This window comes from Borostomias antarcticus, assembly GCF_949987555.1.
Source record: "Borostomias antarcticus genome assembly, chromosome: 4".
NCBI lineage: Eukaryota > Metazoa > Chordata > Actinopteri > Stomiiformes > Stomiidae > Borostomias > Borostomias antarcticus.
The window spans coordinates 13,594,624-13,621,108 of record NC_140237.1 but is presented as its reverse complement, the minus strand read 5'-3'; the positions used below and the strand labels follow the sequence as shown (position 1 = coordinate 13,621,108).

Sequence of the window (26,485 nt, the reverse complement as noted above, 5' to 3'; positions counted from 1 at the left end):
TCAGGACAGAACCGTCATGAAGCGTGAGATATATCTGACAAATCGGATAATGTATGGAGGAGTTATGAGGACTTCCTGTTTTACCAATAGGTGGCGCTATAAGTATGACGCAATACTGACACATAGATGTGTTCAGGACAGAACCTTCATGAAGCGTGAGATATATCGGACGAATTGGATAATGTATGGAGGAGTTATGAGGACTTCCTGTTTCACCAATAGGTGGCGCTATAAGTATGACGCAATACTGACACATAGATGTGTTCAGGACAGAACCGTCATGAAGCGTGAGATATATCGGACAAATTGGATAATGTATGGAGGAGTTATGAGGACTTCCTGTTTCACCAATAGGTGGCGCTATAAGTATGACGCAATACTGACACATAGATGTGTTCAGGACAGAACCGTCATGAAGCGTGAGATAAATCGGACAAATCGGATAATGTATGGAGGAGTTATGAGGACTTCCTGTTTCACCAATAGGTGGCGCTATAAGTATGACGCAATACTGACACATAGATGTTTTCAGGACAGAACCCTCATGAAGCGTGAGATATATCGGACAAATCGGATAATGTATGGAGGAGTTATGAGGACTTCCTGTTTTACCAATAGGTGGCGCTATAAGTATGACGCAATACTGACACATAGATGTGTTCAGGACAGAACCTTCATGAAGCGTGAGATATATCGGACGAATTGGATAATGTATGGAGGAGTTATGAGGACTTCCTGTTTCACCAATAGGTGGCGCTATAAGTATGACGCAATACTGACACATAGATGTGTTCAGGACAGAACCGTCATGAAGCGTGAGATATATCGGACAAATTGGATAATGTATGGATGAGTTATGAGGACGTACTGTTTCACCAATAGGTGGCGCTATTAGTATGACGCAATACTGACACATAGATGTGTTCAGGACAGAACCGTCATGAAGCGTGAGATATATCGGACAAATCGAATAATGTATGGAGGAGTTATGAAGACTTCGTGTTTTATGGCGAAATGTCAAACTTTGGCGGGGCGCCACGGCAAGGGTGTTTGGTGAAAACTCAATTTTTTTGATAACTTTTGATCACAAAGGTCTTAAGATGAAGATGACCCGATATGAAGTTGATCGGATGAAATCTGTAGGAGGAGTTCGTCGAAGTACGAGGCATGGAAATGGTCAAAACAAGGACAAAATGGCACATTAAGAGCAAAATGGCGGACTTCCTGTTGCATGTTGGGTATAGCTCCAAGAGACATTTTAGTGTGTCTCGATGAAATACATGTGCCCTCCGAATTTCGTTCGCCTACATCAAACTGAAAGGTGGGGCTCGCCATTTTAAACTTTCCAGGGGGCGCTCTTGAGCCGTTTTGCCACGCCCATTTCCGTCACCCATGAAATATCTAAGTTTCACCGGGACTGATGTATCTGCAAAGTTTCATCCGTTTTCATCGATGTTAAGGCCGCCAAAAAGGCATTTGTTTGGGGAGAAGAAGGAGAATAAGGAGAAGAAGGAGAATAATAATAATCCTTCGAAATTCAATAGGGCCTCGCACCGCCAGTGCTCGGGCCCTAATAACTTAAATTTATATAGCGCCTTTCATGAAACCCAAGGTCGCTTAGGAACACATTTGAATTTCTTACTGCATAATCAGGTCAAATTTTGCCACTTGATTTGACATAATGTAGGCCTGGAGCTCAGCTGGGTCCTCTCCGCTTTCTCAGTCAAGGCAGTTCTCTCTGAAGGCTTGGGTTGAGCAAACAGCCTCTCCTACTGAGGCTTAATGTATGCCATCTGGGGAATCCTTTTAATTCAACACGTCCTGGATATCTGCCATCCTGTTGTCAGTGTTGTTTCTAAGTTGTTTCCTAGGGATCTAAATCAGAGTGTGAAAGGAATTGGAAGCAGCATTGTGATCAGAGCTGTGATGGTAACAGGCAAATTCAAATAATATAAATGTCCAGTGTAGATGAATCTCTGCTTCAGGTTATATCAGTTTGAGGCATACATTTCAAGTATTATTGATGGCACATTTTGCTTTTGAAACCATATTAGCCTAGTACAAGGTGTGAATATACGGTTTCATAGAAACATATTGATGTGTAACTTGTACGGCCCTAGAGAGAACCATATGTGAAAATATTTGTGTGGTGACACGGCTCGAGAAGCAAAGTGTGTTGGAGTACAGCCGCGTTCTGCTTTGTGGCTGTCTTAATGCATCGCTGTCACTCACTGAAGGAGGGTTCATTGTGTGGGCTTGTCGGCAGCACACTGCCTCTCCATAAGGCTTGGGAACAGAGCAGGTTGACGGCTCGGGTGATTACCTGTCCTGTACCATTCACTCAGCCTAACCACAGCTCGGCCAAGTCATGCATCATAAACTGACACAGAAAGATTACAACGTCATTAGGCCCAGCTGACCGCAGCTCCTACCACCTTCATTTGCTCTCTCAACTCAAAATCAACAAGATATCACTGAAGCAAGGGACAAGAGGGATTTCTATGAAACGCTTGAAAATCTTCAAAAAGACAAGGAATTGAATTAATATCTTGAAATATTGATCTTCAGAGTAGGTTAAAAAGGTTATTCTTTATTCATTCCAATATCATGAATTTATTTTTTTATACCACTTTTGATGTCATTTTTTGTTTGAGCTCTGGACAACAGATTGAAACAAACTATGCTGCCTAGTCATATCAGTCATGTCATATCCTGTAAAACTCATGTGCCAATTGCAATCATAATTTTAATTAGATCCTGCATTGGCAACACCTTTTGAGCAGGGAGCGGTTAATACCCAATTAATATTGTTTGTCTGTGCCATTGCCTATTCAGGGCTCAAAATTAACTTCAAGCCGGAAAGTCTGCAGACCCCTTTCACCTTCTCCACGTTTTATTATGTTACAAACTTATTCTACAATAGATTGAGTTCATATTTTCCTCCAACATTGACAAATAGGCAATAATGACAGTGATTTTTATTTTTTATTTTTATTATTTTTATTTTTTTATAGAAAATATGACATTTTATTTTACTGACAAAATAGGTTTGATAGGATTGATAAAAATGAGTTACATATCTGTAGCCTAATATGTGGTTGATGCACCTTTGGCAGCGATTACAGTTTCAATCTTGGGAAAGAAGCTGAGCTTGGCACACTTGTTTCTGGAGATTTTTGCCCATTCCTCTTGGCATATCCTTGCAGGGTCTGTCAGGTCCAGCTCTTTCCACAGATGTTCAATTGGATTCAGGTCTGGGTTCTGGCTGGGCCACTGAAAGACAGACTTTCTCTGAAGCCACTCCTTTGTTCTCTTGGCTGTGTGCTTCGGGTCGTTGTCATGTTGGAAGGTAAACCTTCGCCCCAGTCTGAGGTCCAGAGCGCTCTGGAGCAGGTTCTCTTCAAGGATATCGGTGTACTTAGCTGCATTCATCTTTCCCTCTATCAGGACTAGTTGCCCCGTTTCCGCTGCTGAAAAACATCCCCACATCATGATGCTGCCACCGCCATGCTTGACTGTAGGGATGGTATTAGCCCAGTGATGACCCTAACCTCAACAATATATAATTTAATTGATAAAAAAAATTATTGATAGCCAGCAAATCTCTACGTTACTTTTACCAGATTCTCTTCTTTTTTGAAGGACAAATGTTAAGAGGAGCACCTGTTGGCTAAACATTGTTACATTAGTTACATTAATGCGTTAGCTCGCTGTATCATGGACAGTGGACTGTGGAGTGCCACGAAAGGGAGATATTGAAGGCTAATATTAAAGGTAGGGTAGGTGATTTTGGAGAAACCAGAGAGAGTACCGTAAGCTAGAGTTTGAAAAATGCAACTGACAAAATCCCCGCCCCTCCCTTGGGCTTCCCTCCAAAGCCACTCCTCTAAATTTGGGGAAAACTAAAAACACTCACTACAGGTTGGTAGGTTGACAGGCAGGTAATTATTTCAAGATGGTACCTCGAAATGATTGGGTAAATGTATTACAGTCCTGCGCCCTCCACAGATTACATATTTTTTGTGTCAGAGCATTTTATTTATTGATTGCTGTCAGTATGTAAAGAGAATTGCAAAAAATATAACAAGTGCTTCCGAGCCTAATCGCCTACCCCAGTTTTAACCAATCTAAAATCAGCATTAAAGTATACTAACTAGAAAATACAGAGAAAGGGACATTCGTCGGGAGAAAAAAAAAAAGGTTGCACCAGAACAATTATTTGCACTCGCTCAAATGCTCCCAATTATATTTTGAGGTCACACAGATTAAATTTCAGGAGCATATACGACCAGAGCGGTCACAATTTCGAGGACTGCTGTTCCTCCTGCAGCTCAGTGATAATGATTTTAAACATTTTAATGTTGACTGCCTTGAATAATGAGCTCTAAGTCTTCTGTCACCATGGAGCTTAAATCCTACAGTTTCTGACTCTCTCTCTCTCTCCCTCCCTCTTGCTGTATGCTCACTTGGTCGTTAAACACATACTGCCTCTCCTCAACTGTCACAACACCTCAGAACAGGTGGAATCAATTACTGGCCCTCCACAGCCTGTTCCCTCACCACAACCAGCTCCTTAATTGAGTAAACTAGTGGCTGATCAGTCCATGAGATGATTTGATGTCACAGATCTGTCTTGTGTGGAACAGGCTGGAGGAGGGGTGGTCTAGTTCTCACACATCCCTTGCCTTTGTGGGGGGTTGAAGCAGTTGCAATGGCCTACTGTACCTGCTTGCTAATCAGACCTGGGAACAATAGGAGGAGAAAGGCTAAGTCCACGCTACAGCAACAACCACCTCTGAATAATCAAGGCATCAGCTTCACTTCAAGGGCTGACTAGCATTCCTTGAGCTCTCCCATGCGTTGAATATTTTGTTGACTTCCTCTCTTTGTGGCATCCCTCCCATATTTAACATCTGCTGGCGATGTTTATACAGTGGTTTTTTAAAGTGAAGTGTCTCATGTCTCCCCCCCCTCTCTTTCTCTCTCTCTCTCTCTCTCTCTCTCTCTCTCTCTCTCTCTCTCTCTCTCTCTCTGTCTCTCCTACAGATGGAATCTCCAGTAACCACACCGGCCCCTCCCCCACTCCACCTCCTGGCTGCCGTGGGCAACAGTGCGATCGCCTCGCCGTGCGAACAGATCATGGTCCGCACGCGCTCCGTGGCAGTGAACACGTCGGACGTGGCATTGGCAACGGAGCCCGAGTGCCTGGGACCTTGTGAGCCCGGCACCAGTGTCAACCTGGAGGGCATTGTGTGGCAGGAGACTGAAGACGGTGAGTGCCATCCAGGGTTTAACCAACTTCGTTGATGCTTTTGAGACTGAGACAGACAAAACAGCTGCGTCTTGAATATAAGCAAAAGCAGTTTTGTTAAGGCTAGACCTTGAACCTTTGTTCTTTTATCATGAAAAGCAATAGTAATTATTGCCCACTGGCAAGCTAGCTGTTCATGGTACAGCTATTGGTTTCGCTAGCCTAGTCTTTTGAAGTCTTGCTATCTCTCATCACCTTTTCTGTCAGGGTTCAAGGCTCATGTTATGTGTGAAAGTCTAACTTCGTGAGGATCTCCATACATTTCCATATTATTTTCAGGATGACATTAGGTCTTTCACAACTCAAACTGTTATTTTCCAAGCATAATAGTAATTGGCTGGTAGTTCGTAGGCATACATGAACACTGAGATCTGCTCTCAACAACACGCCTCAGAACACAAAGCTGTATCCTATTTCTTTTCCACTCCTCCAAGAGGTAATAACATTGGTGTCTTTCCCACAATGTAGCAAAGTCTGAGTGAAATATAGTCACAAAAATTCCTCCCTTTGATGGCAGCATATTTATTTTTTAAATGTATCACTCGCAGGCCCAGTTTGTCTGGTCTGAATAACTGGCCTCATTTTCTGTCATGCATGCAAAATAATGTAAATACCTAATCTTCAAAGAGACTCGTCTTCTATTGCTTAGCAGCCACACTGGGTACAAATCGCCCACACAGACAGTGTGCCCGCCTGCTGGTTCTCTCAGCCACTAGAAACATTCCCACAACACAGTCCAGCTATGAAGTGTTTTTCTTCTTTCTTTTTTTCCACCCTCTCTCTTTTCGGTCCAGCCATGGACAGTGTGTCTGATTCATCCCAGCCCTCTGTGACTTCTCCAACCTGTGGGAGAGCACACAGCCAGCCGTGCCATGACTCTGTCTCTGAGCTAGGGGAGAGAGAACGACAGGCTTGGGGAAAGCAGGGCGGCCAGTAGACAAGGCTCTGTCTGTTAATGACACGGCCGCGGCAGCGAGCCAGCCGGAGTCCGTGTGCTGTCTCTGTCGCTGCCTCCCTCAGAGAGAGTCTGGCTCCTTTTCTCTGGTGTGTCTTTCTCTCTCTCTCTCTCTCTCTCTCTCTATCTCTCTCTATCTCTCTCTCTCTCTCTCTCTCTCCGCTCCCCTTACTCTCTCAAGCTGTTATTTCAGTTGAAAGAGGTAGTGGTTAGGGTTGATAGACCTCAGTGTTTTCATCTGAGACTCTACCTGGCCTAGTAGGGAGTGGGGGGGGGGGGGGGGGGGGGGTAAAGGCACTCTGATCTGCAGGTGTGGGGTGGTCACGGTCCCGGTGCTGTAGAAACATAGGGGTGGCCAAGGTGCACCCCCCCCCCTTTGAAGTCTGGTATTCTTTATCCTTTGAGGCGGACAAATCTTCAGCACTGTGGTGGTAGGGGAGCATCCCTTTGACAAGCCTAAAAAAGCTTTCCTATAAAGCTTCCCCATAGAATGTTACATATCTCTGCTTTGTTACAGTGTGACTTTTCTTTGATCTGTGAGGAGAATCATTTTGGTTTAAGATGCTACACAAGGTATTAACGAGCTTAATTTGCATTTTCTAACCTGGAGATTTTGGTCTGAGGAAAAACAACGTGGTTTTGTCCAATAATCAACGATCCAATCAGCAGCCATTTTCCATACTGACGCGTCACATTAACATGCTTGTTTGTGCCTAGGAGGCGAGACCAGGTGTATGAATTGATGTCCAGTCATCCAATCAAAAAATAAAACTGGTCCAATTAACGTTCCCAGGAACGTTAGAAAGCATTTGCTCCCGCCTGAGCTAGTACTAGTAATGCTTTGTTACAGTCGTAGAATTTCCCAAACTGAATAAACACTATACATATAAACACAAAACTGCCTTGCTAGCTCAGTCTTGTAGTAACTAAGATATCTGCTGAAAATAATACATTTTCCATGGACAGATTTAGCTACAACGAATGTGAATTTCACATGCATTTTTATAGCTAGCCCAGTAATCAGTGGCGATTCTGAAGTAAAGAAAATGTGCAAATGCTGCTCAGGAATGTCAGAAATGCTAGCACGTCAAGTTGGTATAGTATCGACAGACCATTACATCACCATACATATAATATAATGTATATAACATACATATAATATAATGTATATAACATATAATTTATATATAACCATGTACAATCTCATAATAATAGCCTTTCTCTGTGCACCAAATATGATTCTAATTAATTAGCTACTGTTTGTTTGAAACACAGTTTTGAATGTCCTGTAGCAGTTTGAGATCTTCAGAGTGGCACAACCTACTGTAAGAAATGAAAACCAAATGAGGAAACCAAGTTATCTATGCAGACTTTTGCAAGAAACTGTACTATTACAGTGGCCCAGTTTCTATATGTAAAAGCAGACTCCTAAGTAATGATGTTGAGCAGTTATCACTCTCCCTGCTGTACGGCTCTCACATTGAGCCGCTTAGGCATGCGATGCAGTGTGTGAGTTGTGTGTGGAGATCATTTAGCATGCTGAACAGCTGCTGCTTCACCTCTGCCCTTGCCCTTGTGGGAGTAAATGAACAACAGACGCAGGCTAAACGTCTACCTCACCAGGACAAAATGATAGAACACTGGATGAAGGAAAGGCTCTGGAACCGAAAGCACGGATAGATTCACCTTTTTCCCAGGTTACATTTATTATTCAAAATTGCCAAATGAATGACTCGTCTGATGTAATTTTCTGTTGAAAGTAACAATCTTTTGAAATAGATTTGGCTAGCAAATCCCGACCTTTGAAGAGTAATATAGATCTGTGTGTGAATCAATGATATTTCCCTTTGGCATGCCTTGTATACTAGGGCGCTGATGCAGGCAACACTAGACAGGAGCAAACAAGTGAGAGGGAGAGAGATTCTGTCATGAGCAACAACTCGAGGCGCGTGAAACGAAGACCAGGGTAGACGCAGGGATGGTATTTTAGGGCTGAGCTATGACACAAATCCCTCAGCGCGGCAGTGGCAGAAGCCGCGGGCCAACCCCTCCCAGGCTCAGCATGCTGATACCTCCAAATGTCATGTCTGAAACGCTCGGGAAGTTTATTGCTCTTGTAGCGAGGCCCAGAAAGCTTTGGCTCAGGCTCCCAGGCTAAGAGAGGCCCCTTCAGCCAAATTCTGCACACTAACGCCAGTATCCCCTAGCCTCCTCTCACATCCCATCAACCCCATCTCCACTCCACAGCAGGCGGGTCCCACAGGCACTTTAGCACCTTAATAGTTTAATAATACAGGCTGTTTGCAAGAAATGTTTTTCTTGTGGATTATTTATCCAACATGTTACACCATTGGAGGATTACTTTGTATCCAACATGTTTCACCATTGGAGGATTGTTAGCTTTTGCATTGTCGTTAATAATCCTTTGGGTGTCGGAGTACAAAAAGAGGTCAGAAAGGAAACGGATATTGCTGTATAAACACTCCAAGACGTCTTTTAACCTGCACTGACTTTTATTTTTGGCACTGTGTCAGGTTGTTGGAACGGAGCATATTGTATGAAAGGGAGCACTTTGGTCTGAGGCTCACTGCTGGCCATGGTTCCTTGCTCTTTTGAACACCACCTGTCAAAAGACTCATTGAAATGTTTTTACAAAGGAGTACTGCCTGGCTGCTCTCTGCGAGAGTTATTTCCCAGGATACCCTTGAAGTGCGGAGCGAACACTGACAAGTGGCCTGTAGCTGTCTGCACAGGCCAAAGAGGTTAAAAAAAAAAGAAGAAAGAATTCAAACTCGATGTGTCCTCTACCATTACAAGTTGGTCTTACAGTAGATCAGCATCTAGGCTGAGTATTACAAGGTTTGGACAAAAGCCCCATCACAATGCGGAAATGTGGAGTTAGGACCAGGACCTAACTCCAAAGGACATGGGACCAGTAGGAAGCTCACAATAGTGGTATGGATGTCTGTCTGTTGTCCTAAAATCACAACTGCTGCAGCAACTGAACATCTGCTCAAAGATTGTTGGTCAACCACTTGAGAGACTCTATGAAGCTTCATACAACAACAGTGTACTAAGGCTAGCAAGGAATATCACCTCAAATAGTAGACATGTTCTGAATGGGGAATATGAGCTAATGCCTTCAAAAAGGAGATATACTGTAGAGTCCCTGGCTTGAGAAAGGTTAGACTGAAAAAGTCATTTGTTCATCAGTCAACCTTACAATTAAATCCAGCTTTGAGCCATAGTCAGTTAAACAATAACGGTCATCTGTGCCCTCGTCTTTCACGTTTCTCATGTATGGATGGATGTTAGAATGTATGTATGTATGTATGCATGTATGCATCTACTGTACGCATGTATGTATGCATGCATGCATGCATGTAATGCATGTGTGTTTGTGTGTATGGATGTAGTACTTATTTTTTTAGTTTGTCAAATGTGTGTACTATGTTGTGTTGCATATGTGAGCTGTGTCGCAAGACCAAATTCAGCATTGCTGACAAAGTTATCTATATCGTATCGTCGTAATAAAACAAACAAAATATGCAAATGACAGATCTGATCACAAAAAACAAGCTACACAATTCATCACACAAATGCCAAGCTAGATTCAAGATAATTATACAACAACAATGTAGACATGAATTCATTCTGAAAGCAAAGCCAGACTGCCATGATCATCCACCATTTCTTCAATTTTCCTGTCTGTGCTGGTCCCATATCTGCCCATGAGTAGTTCACTTCAGTAATGTATTCAGCTTAGGGACACATTGGGGAGAAAAGAAAAGTCAAATCCAAACGCCCCGTCTCAACTGAGCCTTTTGTTCAGTCCTTTCACACTCACTCCTATACACCCACTTTCATTCTCCCTCTCTCACTCCATAACCTGTCGTTTACCCCTCCCTACTCAAGTCGGTACTGCACATCTTTGGTCTTTGGCCTGCAGCTGAAATGGCCTATTTCCAGTACTCTCAACTCGGTACCACACAAGACAAATTTGGAATTGGAATTCCCAATGCTGGCTGGAGGCAGCCCTATTCTTCCAAGCTAACCAGGCTTTCGTAATGTTTAGACAGCTAGACTCCATACTGGTAAGGCACACGTGGAGGAACTCAGTCACAAATGCTGAACCATCCAGCACTGTGGGCTCAGACCACCGAGTGGTTTCCATAAGGGTGAGGCTGAGCTGAGTATCCCGCTGTACTGTAGTACAGACCTGGACTATGCTGAAGACATCAGCCTGATATCTAATCATGTGAGGCAAGCACAAGAGCTCCTGACCAGAGGGGAAAAGGAATGTGCCAAGATAGGTCTTGAACTGAACGCCAAGAAAACTGAGGTCATCACCTATAACACCCCAGAACATCTAGGAACATAGGAAGAGCTCTACTTCCCACGAGTTAGTTGAAAGATGTCAAAACCTTGACTTCCCAAATCTTCTACTATTCTTCTTTCACACAATCTTCCTGTTTGATTCATTCCTCTTCCAGTGTATTACCTACCCAGCATAACAACTTCCAGCCCTAATGAACAGAGCTCTTATTACAAAATGGCTGGTGTTAGCGATTTGCAGTCCCCACAGGGACACTGAGCGCTTGCAAACCTTATTACCAGCTCGATTTACATCAGCAGCAGTGATTGCTCTCTGCTCTGAGGCTTATGAACAATGTATGCTAAGGTCTTCTAAGAGAAGCTACATTTCTGCAAATCTGGCCATTTTCATTTTCCCATTATGTCTAATCTAACTGCCTGTAACATTTCTTCATATCTATATTGCAATTTTAAATGTGCATGTTGAGAAATACTGCACACACATTCACTTCACCAACCTTGCAGATAGAACCTGGTCGGTTTGCTAATTTATAAAGATAATATAAATCGAAATACAATATAAAACATAGCAACTTTCAATCTGATAGGTGGTCATATTGTTGGTGGTAGGATAACCACCCTTGCAGATTACAGGTGGACACACAAATGACCACAACGGCCAACGAAAATGCCACAAACCAGTTGAAGCCACATTGAGCCTGTGTGTAGCAAACGTCAGGCGCTGAACCCATGGCCTAAAGACTTGATCAGCAGCAGGGGACCTGATTATTTAGTCCCACTGCAACTTAACGATCCACGTCAGGGGGGACCTGGGAGCCAGTGACCCGCGCAGCCAGACCCAACTACATCCCCTTCCCCTGATTGCCATTGGGGTCTTATTAAATAAAAGTATCCAAGGACTGGGGGTCTGGTGGACGAGGGGCGCCGTGTGTTTCTCAGTGGCATTTGAGAGGAAATGAGAGGTGAAATTACAGGCCAATTCCCCCACATTAATGTTGGCTTCACTCAGTGGGCCTGAGCGACACTAATGAGATTGAAAGGGGAGGGCAGCCACCAGCGCACCTTCTCACTCCCAACTGGACTCTGGTTACAAACAGATTAAAGGGATGGCCTGTTTTTTTTTCCTCTTTCCCTCCAGTTCAGTCTGCAAACAAGTTCAGAGACTCAATTCAGACACACACACACACACACACACACGATTGCCTTGTGTATAAATGCACGCAGACACGGTGGGGTTTCTAATCGAATTTGTTCTTTTTTTATAAATATGAAGATCTGCTTTGAAGCTGACTGTTTTCTCATTTTAGTATTAAATGCATACTGACACCTTTTGAGATCCCCTTATATTTGTATGGCTTGAGTATCATTTTCAAAATGCACATCAGGGTAATTTTTATTCATTATTATTTTTATTTGGTGTGATATTATCATAATCTGTCAATGTAGAAATTCATCATTGACAATGTTGACATTGTCAATATTACAGCAAAGTCTCTCAAATAGTTTTGTTTAGACTGGCCAGACATTGACCGAATCCCATAGATTGCATAAATTTAGCTAGATTATGTTTTGCTTCAGTAAGTAGGCCTGTTGTAGTTATTCAGTTCCTTTCAGTCCTGTGTGAAGACAGAATTGTCTGACAGTACCATCGAGCTAGTCTGTTGAGCAAGAGAGGGAGAAGAGGCCAAGGTGTTTTAAGGTACTTCATAGAGGTCTTATCCTTTTAATGTGATGCCAGAACAAACTCAAAAGACCTTGCTTACACGAGCACGCACCCACACAATCTGCATTCCAGTTCGTGCCGGTCAAGAGAGCAAGGACCAGAGGTGACCCGTCCTGTTTACTGTCTGGAGCAACAGAGGGCCAGTGGCCAACTGTCCAGGTTCCTCTAAACGTATATAAATGCCTTATACACTCACTAACTGGTTTCATGCCAGAGACGCTTCAACAAAGACAAATGAGGCCTGAACTGTGCTGTAGGGGTAGGGAAGGTGGAGGAGTTTGGGAAATGGTAGGGAAGGTGGAGGAGTTTGGGAATGGGGAGGGAAGAGGCCTGAACTGTGTGGTAGGGAAGGTGGAGGAGTTTGGGAATGGGGATGGAAGAGGTCTGAACTGTGCGGTAGGGGTAGGGAAGGTGGAGGAGTTTGGGAATGGGGAGGGAAGTGGGAAGAGGAGAGGAGGTGAGCGGTACTGAGAGAAATACAGAGAGAGGTTTCCTACGCTAATAAAAATGTGAGCAGGAATGGAAGCTGGCAGGCAGCATTCTTGTGCCATTAGACAAGTTACTTCACTGCAGCCTCAGTGCTCAGTGTTGAGATTTCAATTACTCCAGGTAGGAGTATATTCAGGCCTTTTTTTTTTTTTTTCTTCTTTTTTTTTTTATTTTTAAGTGAGACCACTTATAAACTCTTGTGTTTTCACCTTGGTCATTGGTGCCCTTTTTTATTTTGTTGCCCAAAAAATAGGATTTGCCTTGCAAATTGATTGTGCAATATTTGACCCTATACATTTTCTGTTGATCTTAATCAGCATTAGCTGATCAAGGAATGTTTGTATATCCTACAAGGAGAGCCTCAAAGTTAGAGCAATGGCAAACAAGTGCACTTTTTGTCTCGCCCCCGAGGTGAGACATAGGCTGTGTTTGAAATGGCATAAAAACATACTGCCTACCACGTATCAATGAGTATGTACTACTACTGAATTCAAATTAAGTATGCACACAATGTATGTAGACTGAGGAAAATAATTATTTAATCCCCTGCAGATTTTGTATGTTTGCCCACTGACAAAGAAATGATCAGTCTATAATTTTAATGGTAGGTTTATTTTAACAGTGAGAGTAGTAGAAACTTTATTAAAGACAGCTTAGAGGTCCATATACAACACGACAAAACAGACATAACAACAGACATACATTAATCAATCAATATGCACATATAGGCTAAAACGCCAATGGTTCCACAGTCTGGATGCGAACCTGACCTCACTCAGTGCAGGGTTAGTTAGGGCTACAATAAAATAAAAAAAATTGAATCAGACAGTCTACACATACATCTGTACATTAGGTTCCGTAACACAGCAGCACAGGTGGGTACACAGACACTGACAAACATTTGTCTTACGCTGCTACTGCGTGGTACCTTCAGCAGTAGCCTCATGCAGTCATTATAACCACTGTTAGTTTCTGCATACTACACTTCCTGTAGCGGCGCCACAGGTGGGCAGTGTACATAGAAGTGCAATGAGATCTAAACAGTGTGGTCTTCACAGCTACTGAGCACATATTAAATTTACGGAGTAACATGTTTGCTTGTGCATACAGCATTCGACATTGTCTGCTAATATCCTTATCACCAGATAGATCACTTGATATATATATAAACTTTATTACAGGCTCGTAGCCCACATAGTAAAGACAGTACATTACATATATATATATATTTTTTTTTTATATATATATATATATATATATATATATATATATACACACAATATGTAATGCCCAAGATATTTTATATCATCACACACTTTTAGGACAGAGCCAGACAGTAAGAAGTCAGGAAACAATTGCTTTTTATCCTCCCTACTTCTGACGATCATGATATTACTTTTGCTGGCATTGTATTTAATATCAAACTCAGAGCCATATTGTGAACAGACCCTCAGTAGCTGTTGGAGCCCAGCACTATAAGAACTAAAGACCACCACATCATCAGCATACATAAGGTGGTTCACTACCGAGTTCCCCACCCAGCAACCTGTTCCACAGCCATTCAACCGTACAGATAAATCATCCATATATACATTAAATAGAGAAGGGGGCAAGATGCTGCCCTGCCTGACCCCATGGCTCACATTGAATGGAGCAGACAGGGAGTTGCCCCATTTGACACGCATTTGCTAGTTAGCATACCAGAAAACTAAGATTCTCACTAGTGACTTGGGGACCCCTCTCTGATGAAGTTTATCAAACAGTTTGACATGATTAATGCGGTCAAAGGCTTTTGAGGCATCAATAAAACACATAAAGATTGTGGAATTTTGTCCATTGTATAAATCTAAAATCTCATTTAAAGCTAAAATACACATATCAGTGCCATTTTGGTTTGAAGCCAAACTGGCTGTCAGAGGTCAGAATGAACTGCTCAAGTCTATCCAGGACAGTTCTCTCCAGGACCTTAGATAAAATACTGGACAAAGCTATAGGCCGGTAGTTCTCAGCTGTTTATTTTGCCAGCTTTATCTTTGATGACTGGCACTAGTAAAACAGATAAAATAGAATCAGGTAGAATACCATGGACAATGAAACCAGTAAAGCAAATAGAAAGCAAAAGATAAAGCTTACAACCTGAATATTTAAGATGTTCAGCAGTTATTTTATCCAAACCACATGCCTTACTGTCTGCTAGCTGCATAACTGCATCGTGGACTTCTTGTGGGGTCACAGTCACATTTTGATTTTTTTCAATGATGCCCACTGAGAAAGGGCTGCTGCTCTTGACCCAATTGAACAGCTCACAATAATGTTTCTGCCACAGCTGTGATATTTCCTCAGAACCACTAACTCCATCTATATTTGATGGCAAAGATGTTTTACAGTTGTTCATGACTGATTTCATTACAGAAATCTTTAGGGCTATTGCTTTGCAGCTTTTTTGAAAGTGAGTCGAATCTCATTGTATTTTCATTCCTTCTGATAAAACGAAGAGCATATTTGAAGTTGGCATTAGCTCGTTTCTTATATTCAAATACAGGCACACATTTTTGTCTTCCTGACGCTATGAAAGCCCTTCTAGCCTCTGCATGGAGCTCTTTGACATATTCATTCCAGCCTGGCTTCCCTTTGTTCATAGCTGTCTTATGCTTGTACAGCAGCTAAGTCCAGAAAAACACATCTCAAAAAAGTTATAAATTGATTTGCATTTTAATGAGTGAAATAAGTATTTGACCCCTTTGCAAAACATGACTTAGTACTTGGTGGCAAAACCCTTGTTGGCAATCACAGAGGTCAGACGTTTCTTGTAGTTGGCCACCAGGTTTGCACACATCTCAGGAGGGATTTTGACCAACTCCTCTTTGCAGATCCTCTCCAAGTAATGAAGGTTTCGAGGCTGACATTTGACAACTCAAAGCTTCAGCTCCCTCCACAGATGTTCTATGGGATGAAGGTCTGGAGACTGGCTAGGCCACTCCAGGACCTTAATGTGCTTCTTGAGCCACTCCTCTGTTGCCTTGGCCATGTGTTTTGGGTCATTGTCATGCTGGAATACCCATCCACAACCCGTTTTCAGTGCCCTGGCTGAGGGAAGGAGGTTCTCACCCAAGATTTGAGCGTACATGGCCCTGTCCATCTTCCCTTTGATGGGGTGAAGTTGTCCTGTCCCCTTAGCAGAAAAACACCCCCAAAGCATAATGTTTCCCCCTCCATGTTTGCCGGTGGGGATGGTGTTCTTGGGGTCAAAGTCAGCATTCCTCCTCCTCCAAACACGGCGAGTTGAGTTGATGCCAAAGAGCTCGATATTTGACTCATCTGACCACAACACTTTCACCCAGTCCTCCTCTGAATCTTTCAAGTAGGTTTATATATACAGGGTACAGGTACAATCTCTATGTATTTTGTTTTTATTGCACTGTATTTTGTTTTCTCTGTATTTTGTGTTTGTACTTTTTTTTGTTTAGTATTGCATTTGCACTGTCATGTCTTTGCTCTGTCCTGCACCCTGTCCTATGTCATCTGCAACAGTTGAGAGATCAGGAGAGCTACAATGAAATGAAATATATAATGAAATGCTCACCTTCATGTATCAGATTCAGTGAGTCTCCTTAGTGCACTTCTGCTGATGTAATGCCATGCATTAATTTAACATCTCTTTGCACTGGCTACCTCTCCACAACCGCCTTTATGTCAAAGTCTGACACCAGCATTTCTCACATGAGTGGTCTTCTCAGCAGCAAAGTCAGAAAGGACATGGCGTCATTTAGCATACAAATAAATCTCCTTTCTCAAGGTCCCTGTTGCATTTATGATGAACTGGCCCATTGAAATTGCTCTGTTCAAACCCTGAAACTTTGCTTTGATTAATCTAAATGGTAGCTGCTACAGTGATCTGTGGTATCCGAAGAATGCCTTGTACATGATTTAGGAATGACTACAGGCTTTTGAAAGCCAATGCTGTGGGTATGCATTCATGTGAATGTATGAGATGACAAATGTATTATTACACCTTGATTAAACTATTAGACCATTTGTCCTATCAGTTGATGCAGTATCATAGTTTTTGTTATGAATGAAAATTCCTTGGCTGAAACATCAATTCACATTTTTATTTCCAGGCATGCTGGTGGTTAACGTCACCTGGCGAAACAAGACCTATGTGGGCACCCTGTTGGACTGTACACGGCACGACTGGGCACCCCCAAGGTGAGAGATCTCTCCTTGATTGAAAACTAGGCATTAACATATTGCCACCATAAATTGAAATTTGCTGTTGTGGCAAATGCTAGATTGAAAATTAAAGAACACTGCTTGCAATCATTTCAGAATAACCTCATCTCTGCATTGTACATATTGAGTATTAAGTATAATGTTGTAGTCATGAAAACAATGGTGTCATATAAACAGAATGTCATGCTTAAAGAGAATTCCGAGGGGTTCTATTATCAATCGCTACTCTATACCGTAATCTACCAGTACTTGGCTCCTAACCTTTCCCTGTATAAAGGGCATGCTCATATATGAACCTGTTAATATCAACCCTTGCTCTGAGATAGAGCCTTCAGCAGCTATCTCTTCAGAAGCAGCAGAGCGTGTCTCTCCACAACTGCCTTTATCTCAAAGTCTGAGGAGACGGGCTCAACATATTCTGGCAAACTGCTGACATCCCAGGAGGAAGTGATAGAAGTAGAACCCCTCTAACAAGCCAGATTGACGAATCCAATTATTGTGCTAATAGCTTTTCCCAACTCTGTATCACATTTTCCACTGCAGTGGGTAGGGGGGGACGAGTCTGCATTGTCTTCTTGCAGGTGTCTTAACTCATAAAGGTTAACTTTTGATCAAACACGGCAACATTCTCAACCTATAGCACTTTCAAAAACATCAGTATGTAATATTAAGTATCACAATCTGTGGATGCTAAGGAAAAAAATATGGTTTTGCTCAATATGTTATGTTTCTGTGTTATATCTAGACTGATACAAATAATTCTATTATATATTATATTGTAGTTTAAGAAGGACATTTTTCAAGGACAGCCCAATCGTTTTGGCCATTGCCAACTCAAACTTAGAGGTCGAACCATGTCGGCTTTTGATCTTCTTTATAGCCATGACTTAATAAAGGCTTTTTAATCTACATTCCTCCTCCTCCATTTACTACCCAGTGCCTGGGATCTCTGATATATTTTTTACAGCTGTTTATTTCCCAAAACCCCAAGAGCAGCGCTTACTTCTGACTTCACTGCACTCGCTGGAGCGCCAGATGGGATTCTCTTCTAATTACAAACGTAGAGGACTTCCAACAAACTCACTGAACATAATACATCCTTATAATTCAGAAGAGTATTGTGTCTGAATTCATACATCTCTGTCAGCCTGAATATGCATTCATATTCCCTGCTGCTGTTGAAATTGTTAAGATATATTTGCAGGGAGGAAGCTATGACTCATCCCAGTGTCTTTTTGTCACAGACTACAAACTTCACTGTTGTGCAGAGAGATAATGGTATTACAATTATAGAGACATGGGGACAGACTGCTTTTTTGTGAATAATGTAATGCATTTTGATTACAAAGCAGGTAGAAGCTCACAGTCTTCAGCATTTAATGTATGTTTATTCAGTATGAAATGTAGATTGTTTTTTCTTATAAGCCTTTGATAAAGTGTGCTTCCTTTTTTCTTTTTCACCTGTATAATTATTCTATTTTGTTTAGACATTTACATTTCAGATATCATAAGTTAACGTTTCGCTTGTCTGGGCAGCTTTAAGAGAATTAAAGACACATAAATTCATTCCATTATAGTAATGTAATAGTATGTAATATTCATATATTTGATTTGTCCTCATTTTGCCATTGTAAACTGTTCATGTTTATGCATTGTACTAATGTGTGTTTATTTTGCCTCTAGGTTCTGTGAATCTCCGACCAGTGACTTAGAGATGAGGAATGGGCGAGGACGGGGTAAGCGGATGAGGCCCAACAGCAACACGCCCATCAATGAGAACAGCAACTCCTCAGACAATAAGGGAAACAACGGCAACAAGACGCGAGCGGCGTCGAGCAGTAAGGGCCGACGAGGCAGCCAGCCGTCATCGGAGCGCCGCACGCCGCCCAACAGCAACGCAGAGGACATCAAGGCCAGCCCCTCTTCAGCCAGCAAGCGCAAGACCAAACCTACCTCTGACATGGAACCCAACTCCAGCTCCGAGGACACCAGAGGCAACAAGCGCATGCGCACCAACTCTAATAGTGGGGGGGGGATACCACCCTCCCTCCCCATTCCTTCCATTAAGACTGAACCCCTCCCACCGCCTCTAGACCGCAACTGCCCTTCTCCTGTCCTTATCGACTGCCCACACCCCAACTGCAACAAAAAGTATAAGCACATCAATGGTCTGAAATACCACCAAGCCCGCGCTCACAACGACGATGACATTAAGCTGGACTTGGATGGGGACAGCGAATATGGGGAGGATTCCACTCTCCACCCAGAACCAGGAAACTGCAATGGAGCCTCCATCACCCAGAAAGGATGCCTCTCCCCTGCACGGTCAGTCACTCCCAAAGGTAGGGGCTTTGATGCTCAAAGTACATCCCCATCCCCTGGCAAGTTTGGCTCTAAGCCGTCCAGTAAAAAGAAGAGCAGTGATGCAGACCCCGAAGCTGGTGGCACACCAATGGACGCTTGTGAAGACGGGCCGTGCCTGACGGACGAGGCTAGCAATGACGGCATGGACGAAAAGCGAGGCTCCAAAAAGTCAAGCAGTGGCGCAAAGTCCGACAAACTTGCGCAGAAGAAGTCATCCAGGCCGATTCCACAGGGGACCGCAGCATCCCAGCAACTCTACTCCCTTCAGGCCTCCTCATTCCCAGCAGGAAACCCCAACACTTCCCCAGGAATGTCCCCAATAATGCAGGCAGTCCCCAAAAGCCCCCAAATGAAAGGTTCCCAGCCCAAACCTCCCCATATGGGAGACCCTTCCTCCCTGAATCCTGCATCTTGCAGCTCAAAGGACAAAAAAAAGAAGGAGAAAAAGAAGAAAGATGGTGGGAAGGAGGCAGATAGCCCCAAGCCTCCCGGCAAAGGCGGGAAACCAGAGGAGGGCAAAAGCCCATACTCTGAATCATCTGACCCAGGAAGCAAAAGTGACGGGCTCCTTAATGGCTCCTCTGACCCACACCAGAGCCGGCTAGCCAGCATAAAGGCCGAAGCTGATAAGATCTACAGCTTCACTGACAATGCCCCAAGTCCGTCCATCGGCGTGGCCAGCCGGATCGATAGCGCCGGGATGCCGCAGCCCCTCACACCGCTCCACGTAGTGACCCAAAATGGCGCTGACAATTCCTCCGTAAAGACCAACAGCCCGGCATACTCGGATATCTCGGATGCCGGAGAGGACGGGGAGGGGAGAGTGGAAGGAGTGAAAGTCAAGACAGAAGACCAAGCCGTCCGGGAAAGCGCCAAGAAAGCCCTCTTCCCCAACCCGACGCCCAATAAGGAATCCCCATACTATGCCAACTACGAGACTTACTACTCACCCAACTACACCAATTCCAGTCCAGGTGGGCCCAACCAGGGCACACCAATGGCAGAAGGTCAGGCGAAGATCAAAAGGGAGGAAGACCAGGACCAAGGAGAGGGGAAGGTCAAAGTCGAACCGCACGAAGATCGCAAAGCTGAGATCAGTGCCTCAAGTCAGCCGCAACAGCCCTCCGTCATCCAGCAGCGATCCAACATGTACATGCAACCGCTCTACTACAACCAGTATGCTTACGTCCCCCCCTATGCATACCACCCAGACCAGGCCTACCACAACCACTTACTGAACCGGCAGCAGTACGAGGAGCGGCAACGGCAGGTGGCCGAGCATCACCGAGCCGCCGAGAAGAAGTCTGACGCCGCCATGAAGGAGCGCGAGGCGTCCATGAAAGAGGAGTGGAAACAGAAGGCATCCATGCCTCCTTCCCTCTCCAAAGCCCCTGGCCAAACAGATTTGGGAAAGGGGCCCCAACCCCCCGGCAAGCCCAGAGACTCCCCTTCAGAGCCCTCCAAGTCCATTGGCGGAATCAAGGGAGAGGACTCCAAGTCCCAGCAGTCAGAGGGACTGAAGATGAAGCTGAATGAAGGGGGACACCACGGGAAGGACGAGTCCAAGCCAGGTCTGGATTATAGAGGACAGGTGGGGATGGAGCAGCCAATGTGGCACAGACAGGTAAAAGACCTACTTTCAAATATTTGAAATCTACTCAATGTCATGGACAAAATATAGGCCTCACTTGAAAATGCATGTGAGTGTTGTATTATGCTGAATATGATATAACATAATCAGTTCCAGTCCTTATATTCAGGGCTTATTGCATCATTTTTGTGAAGACAGCCCTGTGCTAATGTTTGTAATGTGTCTACCTTTACAAGTACCCTGATAACCACAAGCCCCAGCAAGAAGACGAACAGCAACAACAACAGCCTCGATGGAAAGACGAGAGGGACAGAGAACGGGAACGGGACAGGAAAGGAAAAGAGGACAGGGCCAGACCCAAGGACAGCGGCGTTCCCAAAGAGGAGGGCAAGGAGGTAGCAGACCCTCGGACGTCCTCCGAGGACCACCGGGGCATGGGCAAAGACCCGCGCGGCAATGCCCACATGCAGTTCTCCTCTCCGCTGGCACAGCACCAGGGCTACATGCCCTACATGCATGGCTACCCCTACGGTCAAGGCTATGACCCCAGTCACCCAGGGTACAGGGGGATGCCCTCGGTTATGATGCAGAACTACCCAGGTATGATGCTCCTGAACAACACATAATACAAAATAATACAAGTTTGTTTTTTTGAGTATTACTCTGTGATTTGGAAAATTAGAAGCCTGAGTTGTAACACTATAAGTCATTTACTAATTGACAACCTGTCCCTCTTTTCATTTCCAGGTTCTTACCTGCCTGCAGGCTACCCGTTCTCCCCTTATGCTGGCAAGATGGCTGCCGGAGAAGAAGGTGGGGACAAGTCTCGCGCCAGCCCAACTGTCAGCAAAGCAACGTCAGACTCTAAAGCCCTTGATATCCTACACCAGCATGCCAGTCAGTACAAGAGCAAATCCCCCACGGTGGCTGACAAGCCTTCCCACGAGAGGGAGAGAGAACGGGAGAGGGGAGGCGGTGGGGAGCGCGACAGGGAGAGGGAAAGGGAGAGAGAGGTGGACCGACCGCGCTCATCGCCCTCCCAGCGCATCATGCCTTCCCATCACCACCTCGGATACCCACTGCTCTCGGGGCAGTACGATCTGTCCTACGCCACAGGTCAGTCCCAAGACAAACAGCGCTGATGCTGTTATAGAGGGTTTTCACGGCCATGTTGGAGGTTTTAGACTACTGAATGTAGAAAGCTAGGTAGATAGGTCTATCCATCTGACTATTGATCTATCTATCTAGCTCGTCAGCCTAAACCTAAGCGCAAACTTCCAACATGGCCGGCCGTGAAAACCCTCTATTGTAGTTGTTTTGATGGGGTAAAAGGGTAAGTTCAGATGGTTTCAGACCTCAATAGTGGTCATAGGAAGTTGAGGAATATGTTCATCCTTCCCAGTCATTTTGGATATAAGGTGTCACCATCAATGGCATGTAGCAATTAATGAGCTGACCCCAAAAAAATAATTCACAGTTTGAGTATGGAAATGCCTGAATCCAATTTCAAAGTGAACTATTCCCCATACATGGTCATGTTATTTATCTCTCGCAGTACGAGGTCATTGGACATTTTTAAATAACTGATATAAACACTGACATAGGCGCTCTAACTGACTGACATACATACATGTTCCACCTCACGCAGGTCTCTCGTCATCAGCTATTGTTGCCAGTCAGCAAGCAGCTGCCCCCTCACTCTACCCACCGGCACGGAGGTGAGAAGGGTAAGGTCCTCAGACACCCAGCCATGACACACACCTATCAGGCATGTCCACCACACGGCACCTACCAAACACAACAGTGATCAAATACAACATGCAGATAAAATATGAGGAAATGAATGGTGCATTAGTTTGTGGTCGGAGGTGGCAAGTCGCAAGTGGCAAAATACCTACCTCCGACCTGTGTGCATTCGAGCTATATACCATTATATCACAGTTACCTAGTTATATCTAGTGCATTCGAGCAACTGGGGGCTGAGAAACATATCCGAATTTGCGACGAGGAAGTGCGAGTTCATGCTGTTTTATTTAATCATTCCTAGTAGCAAGTCACAAATTGCCACCTTCCAGTTATAAACGAACGCACCATAAGTCAAGTTGACACAACCTGATCTCAAAAAACGGTTTTCTGATGAAAGGGCTTCGTAGTCTTAGATGAGGGTTAATATGCAACTGTATCGATCAAATACTATGTAACAGACCAGGAGACAAAACAAGACATGTAGATCATACAGATTTCCATATCTGTGAAATGTCTTATGTATGAATGTAGACATAAGAGAACTTTCAGCCACAGACTGAGAAAGACACAAACAACAGGACAAGACATTTCTGGTGACAGGCATGTAAACAATGGAGCGGTATAATCTCAATAACAGATGTGCTGGCGTGTGTAGAAATGTTGGCCAAGAAGCGTCCTTAGTAGAGACATAATGTTGTCAGCCCATGGCTTGTTTCTTGTAATGAACATTCATTCAAGCCATTGAGAAATGCAGCTGTTTTGCATTTCACATTGTTTCAGTTGCCCTGCCCTACAGTATGTTTTTTGGTCCCAGTCTTTGCATCAGCTCCCTTAGAACTGAGAGAGGCTTTAAACAAAGTCCTCACTGCGCCACAGTGCCCGCCTCAATATGCACTGCAGCGCTTAGCCCCTTCGAAGCAGGTCTTTTGAGGACAGCAGCTTACATTGGATCATAGTGGTTATGATAGAAACTGCCTGCTGAGTCACAGCGGTGCCGTAGCCTGCACTGCTCCCTAGTGGCAGAATACTTCCTTTGTCTTGACTGAAAGTTTTGATTATGATTCCTATGGATGGATGTGGCCCACCACTATAGTACAGCTTATACAGGTCTTAGACACACACAGCGGGGATTAGAATGTGTCATGTAGTCGGCTTTTTGAATTGTAATTCCTTTCGAACCGTACTAGTTTGAGTCATTATTGGACGTAGATTAAGACTAGTTTGGGACATCGGATGATTTCCTGAAATTAAGTTTAGGATTAGGCCTAAAATATGTCTGGCAACAGTCCCGAGGGACCTCTAGGAATAGGATAACATGAGTTTGGCTCTTGGCATTGCATTAAAATATGCTTCTGTGTCTCTTTATGTTGTCACAGGGAGACCTGAGCGACTCACCTCAACCCTGCAAAGATTCATGTGACTGGCTCACATGAGAGGACATCCTTCTCCCAACTCCATTTTAGACATCAGTTGAATGGTGTTTATATATTTTTAGTTCTCTGCCTGATTGTCCAGCAGATTGTCCGGCAGTTTTTTTTCCCCCTCCCTAGCATCTCTAACCTTGTTACCCCCTCCTATCCGTGGACTAAAACAGGACTGATAAACTCAACCAAGGTTCCAAGCCATCACTCTCTGCCAACTGGGCAGACAACCAACCAACTGCTGATATCTTTGTGTCTTTGCACTGTCGATGAACACATGCAAAAAAGAAACTTAACTGCCTGAACAGCTGAAACGTGTTTTGACTGCGTTGTTTTTTGTCATGTGCAGAATATGGCAGGGGTCGGGTGGCTGAGGGACAGGGTCAAAAAAATAAAGACTGACCAAAAAAAGTGAATCATGTTGAAATGATTGAGCTTGATGTTCTTGGTTTATTGTATGAAGTGTACAAGTTTATCCTGATGAGATGTGTGTTCGGGTTACGTGTCAAGAGGACCGTTGGGTTGGCGAATGCTAACCACAGAGACTTGAGCAAGAGCTGAGTTTCAGTTTGCTTCTAACCTCCCTCATCCGTTAATCCTCTTTTGCAGGTATAAGGTATAAACAGCTCGTTTCATTTTTCAGGGATAAGCTCATATTTTGAGAGGTGCATCCAGTTTACCCCAGAAAACAATATCCATGTTTTTGCTTTTGTTTTTCTAACAGTTGTCTTGTTGGTTTACCAACTTTTTCAGTTGGTTTGATTCCTCCATGTCTCTTGCCTCAGCTGGTAACGTCCTCAACCCAGTCTCGCCTCATCCTCTTCTTACACTGAAACAACTTGTATCCTCACACACAAACACACTACTAGATTGCACTGGCTGACGGACACTTGTTGATTTCTCCTCAGACGTAGTTGTTAGTGGCTAAGCGTGACCTTATAGCGCTGAGGATCCACATTTTCTAACCAGGTGAATCAGGCCGGCCTACAGTACAGGTTAATCCTTTCTCTGCAGTGAGAATACTGTCACACAATCCTCTCAATGGTAACTATGAATGGACAGAGGAAGAAGAGGTTCTAGCAAGAGGTAGAACAAGTGCAGTAACAAGAAAACAGAATGGAACAACCCCAACCGGTAGCTAGTTCCACGGATAACTCCCATCACTTCCACTATACCACCATTTCAGACAGCGCTTTGCCCAGCCTTGACACCCCACTTCCGCGGTGCAGCTCAGAGCCAACATGGCAGCCCAGTACATTAGATAAAGCCTGGCGAACGTTCTTGTTGAGCTCTTAATATGTTAGGTCTTCAGAGGCCGTCTTTCAGAGACTTATACAGAACATAGTCTCGTCTCAGCTGGACTCCTCCATCTCTTCTTTACTCCCTTCTCACATTCACTTCTCAACCGGTCTCGAAATGGCGTTCTGTTCCCCTGACTATTGGCGTTGTTCAGTGGGCTGCTGCTCTGGGCTGTCTGAGGACTGTGTGGTGAAGTGGAGTCAGGATTTAGGCAATTTGACATCAAGGTCGAGGCAAATAGCAATTTGGTACTATAACGAAGCTTGGGTTCGGCTGGCATTTGGCCATGCTAGACTAGGATAAGCATTTTGGGGTAGCCTACAATGAGTGCTTTTGAGGTGTATTGTGTTCCGAAGATGCTCTTCCATTTGGAGGAGATGGGCTTTCAGTTATGTATTCACTACAGTAGTTCTGTTTTGACCCCATTATGATAAATCAACAAATCCTATCTTGAGGGAATGCTGGGATGTTAACCTACATTGAAGCACTAAGGAGCAAATTCCACCAGTGTCATGAATTTATCTTTCTATGGCATAAAGCGACCCTGAAAATCGTGATGTATTTTCCCATCAATGTACTCCCAAAGTGGTGGAGTCTGCATACAGTTGAAATCTGAGGGAGGAGTGGTATTCTTGTCTATCAAGAGCCAGGTGGCAAAAATGCCAAAACCAGTCATGTCCCAACCCTGAAACGGCATGGATGGGGATTTCCTCACGCAAAGTTCTAAGACTGTACATGTGGTCTTGGTGTATTGCCAGTTGCTTGTCCACTTTGTAAAGAGTGCTTATTAAACAGATTGATAGTCCAGCCTGTATATTTGAATGTGAGTGTTTTGACATGTTAGAGCTCGCTCATATCTAGTAGGGTTATATAGGCAGCTGTGATGTTGTCCTTCAAGTCAGTGGAGTGTAATTCTAACTACCCCTGGAGTTGGCGGGAGAATTTCTGTCAGATGGGGGTGATTTGGAGGGTTCTTCTAATATAATGATCTGTATCCCTAACCTTAACCATATTAAAT

The 26,485-nt window shown here is 44.0% G+C and overlaps 1 protein-coding gene across 3 annotated transcripts in view; it reads left to right on the top strand.

Moving 5' to 3' along the window:
- Window positions 1-24,520, top strand: part of znf609b (zinc finger protein 609b) — a 90,956-nt gene extending 66,436 nt beyond the window's left edge. The window contains exons 3-9 of one of the 3 annotated variants that reach the window (XM_084436941.1): window positions 5,047-5,272; window positions 16,935-17,022; window positions 18,730-21,034; window positions 21,238-21,601; window positions 21,749-22,117; window positions 22,650-22,719; window positions 24,124-24,520. In XM_084436941.1, coding sequence (XP_084293067.1) covers window positions 5,047-5,272; window positions 16,935-17,022; window positions 18,730-21,034; window positions 21,238-21,601; window positions 21,749-22,117; window positions 22,650-22,719; window positions 24,124-24,133 — 3,432 coding nt within the window. In that variant the 3' untranslated portion in view covers window positions 24,134-24,520. Of the gene's footprint in view, window positions 1-5,046; window positions 5,273-16,934; window positions 17,023-18,729; window positions 21,035-21,237; window positions 21,602-21,748; window positions 22,118-22,649; window positions 22,729-24,123 lie in introns of all 3 variants that reach the window. The other 2 variants (XM_084436942.1, XM_084436943.1) reach the window with 2 other exon arrangements.
- The last annotated feature ends 1,965 nt before the right edge of the window (window positions 24,521-26,485 follow it).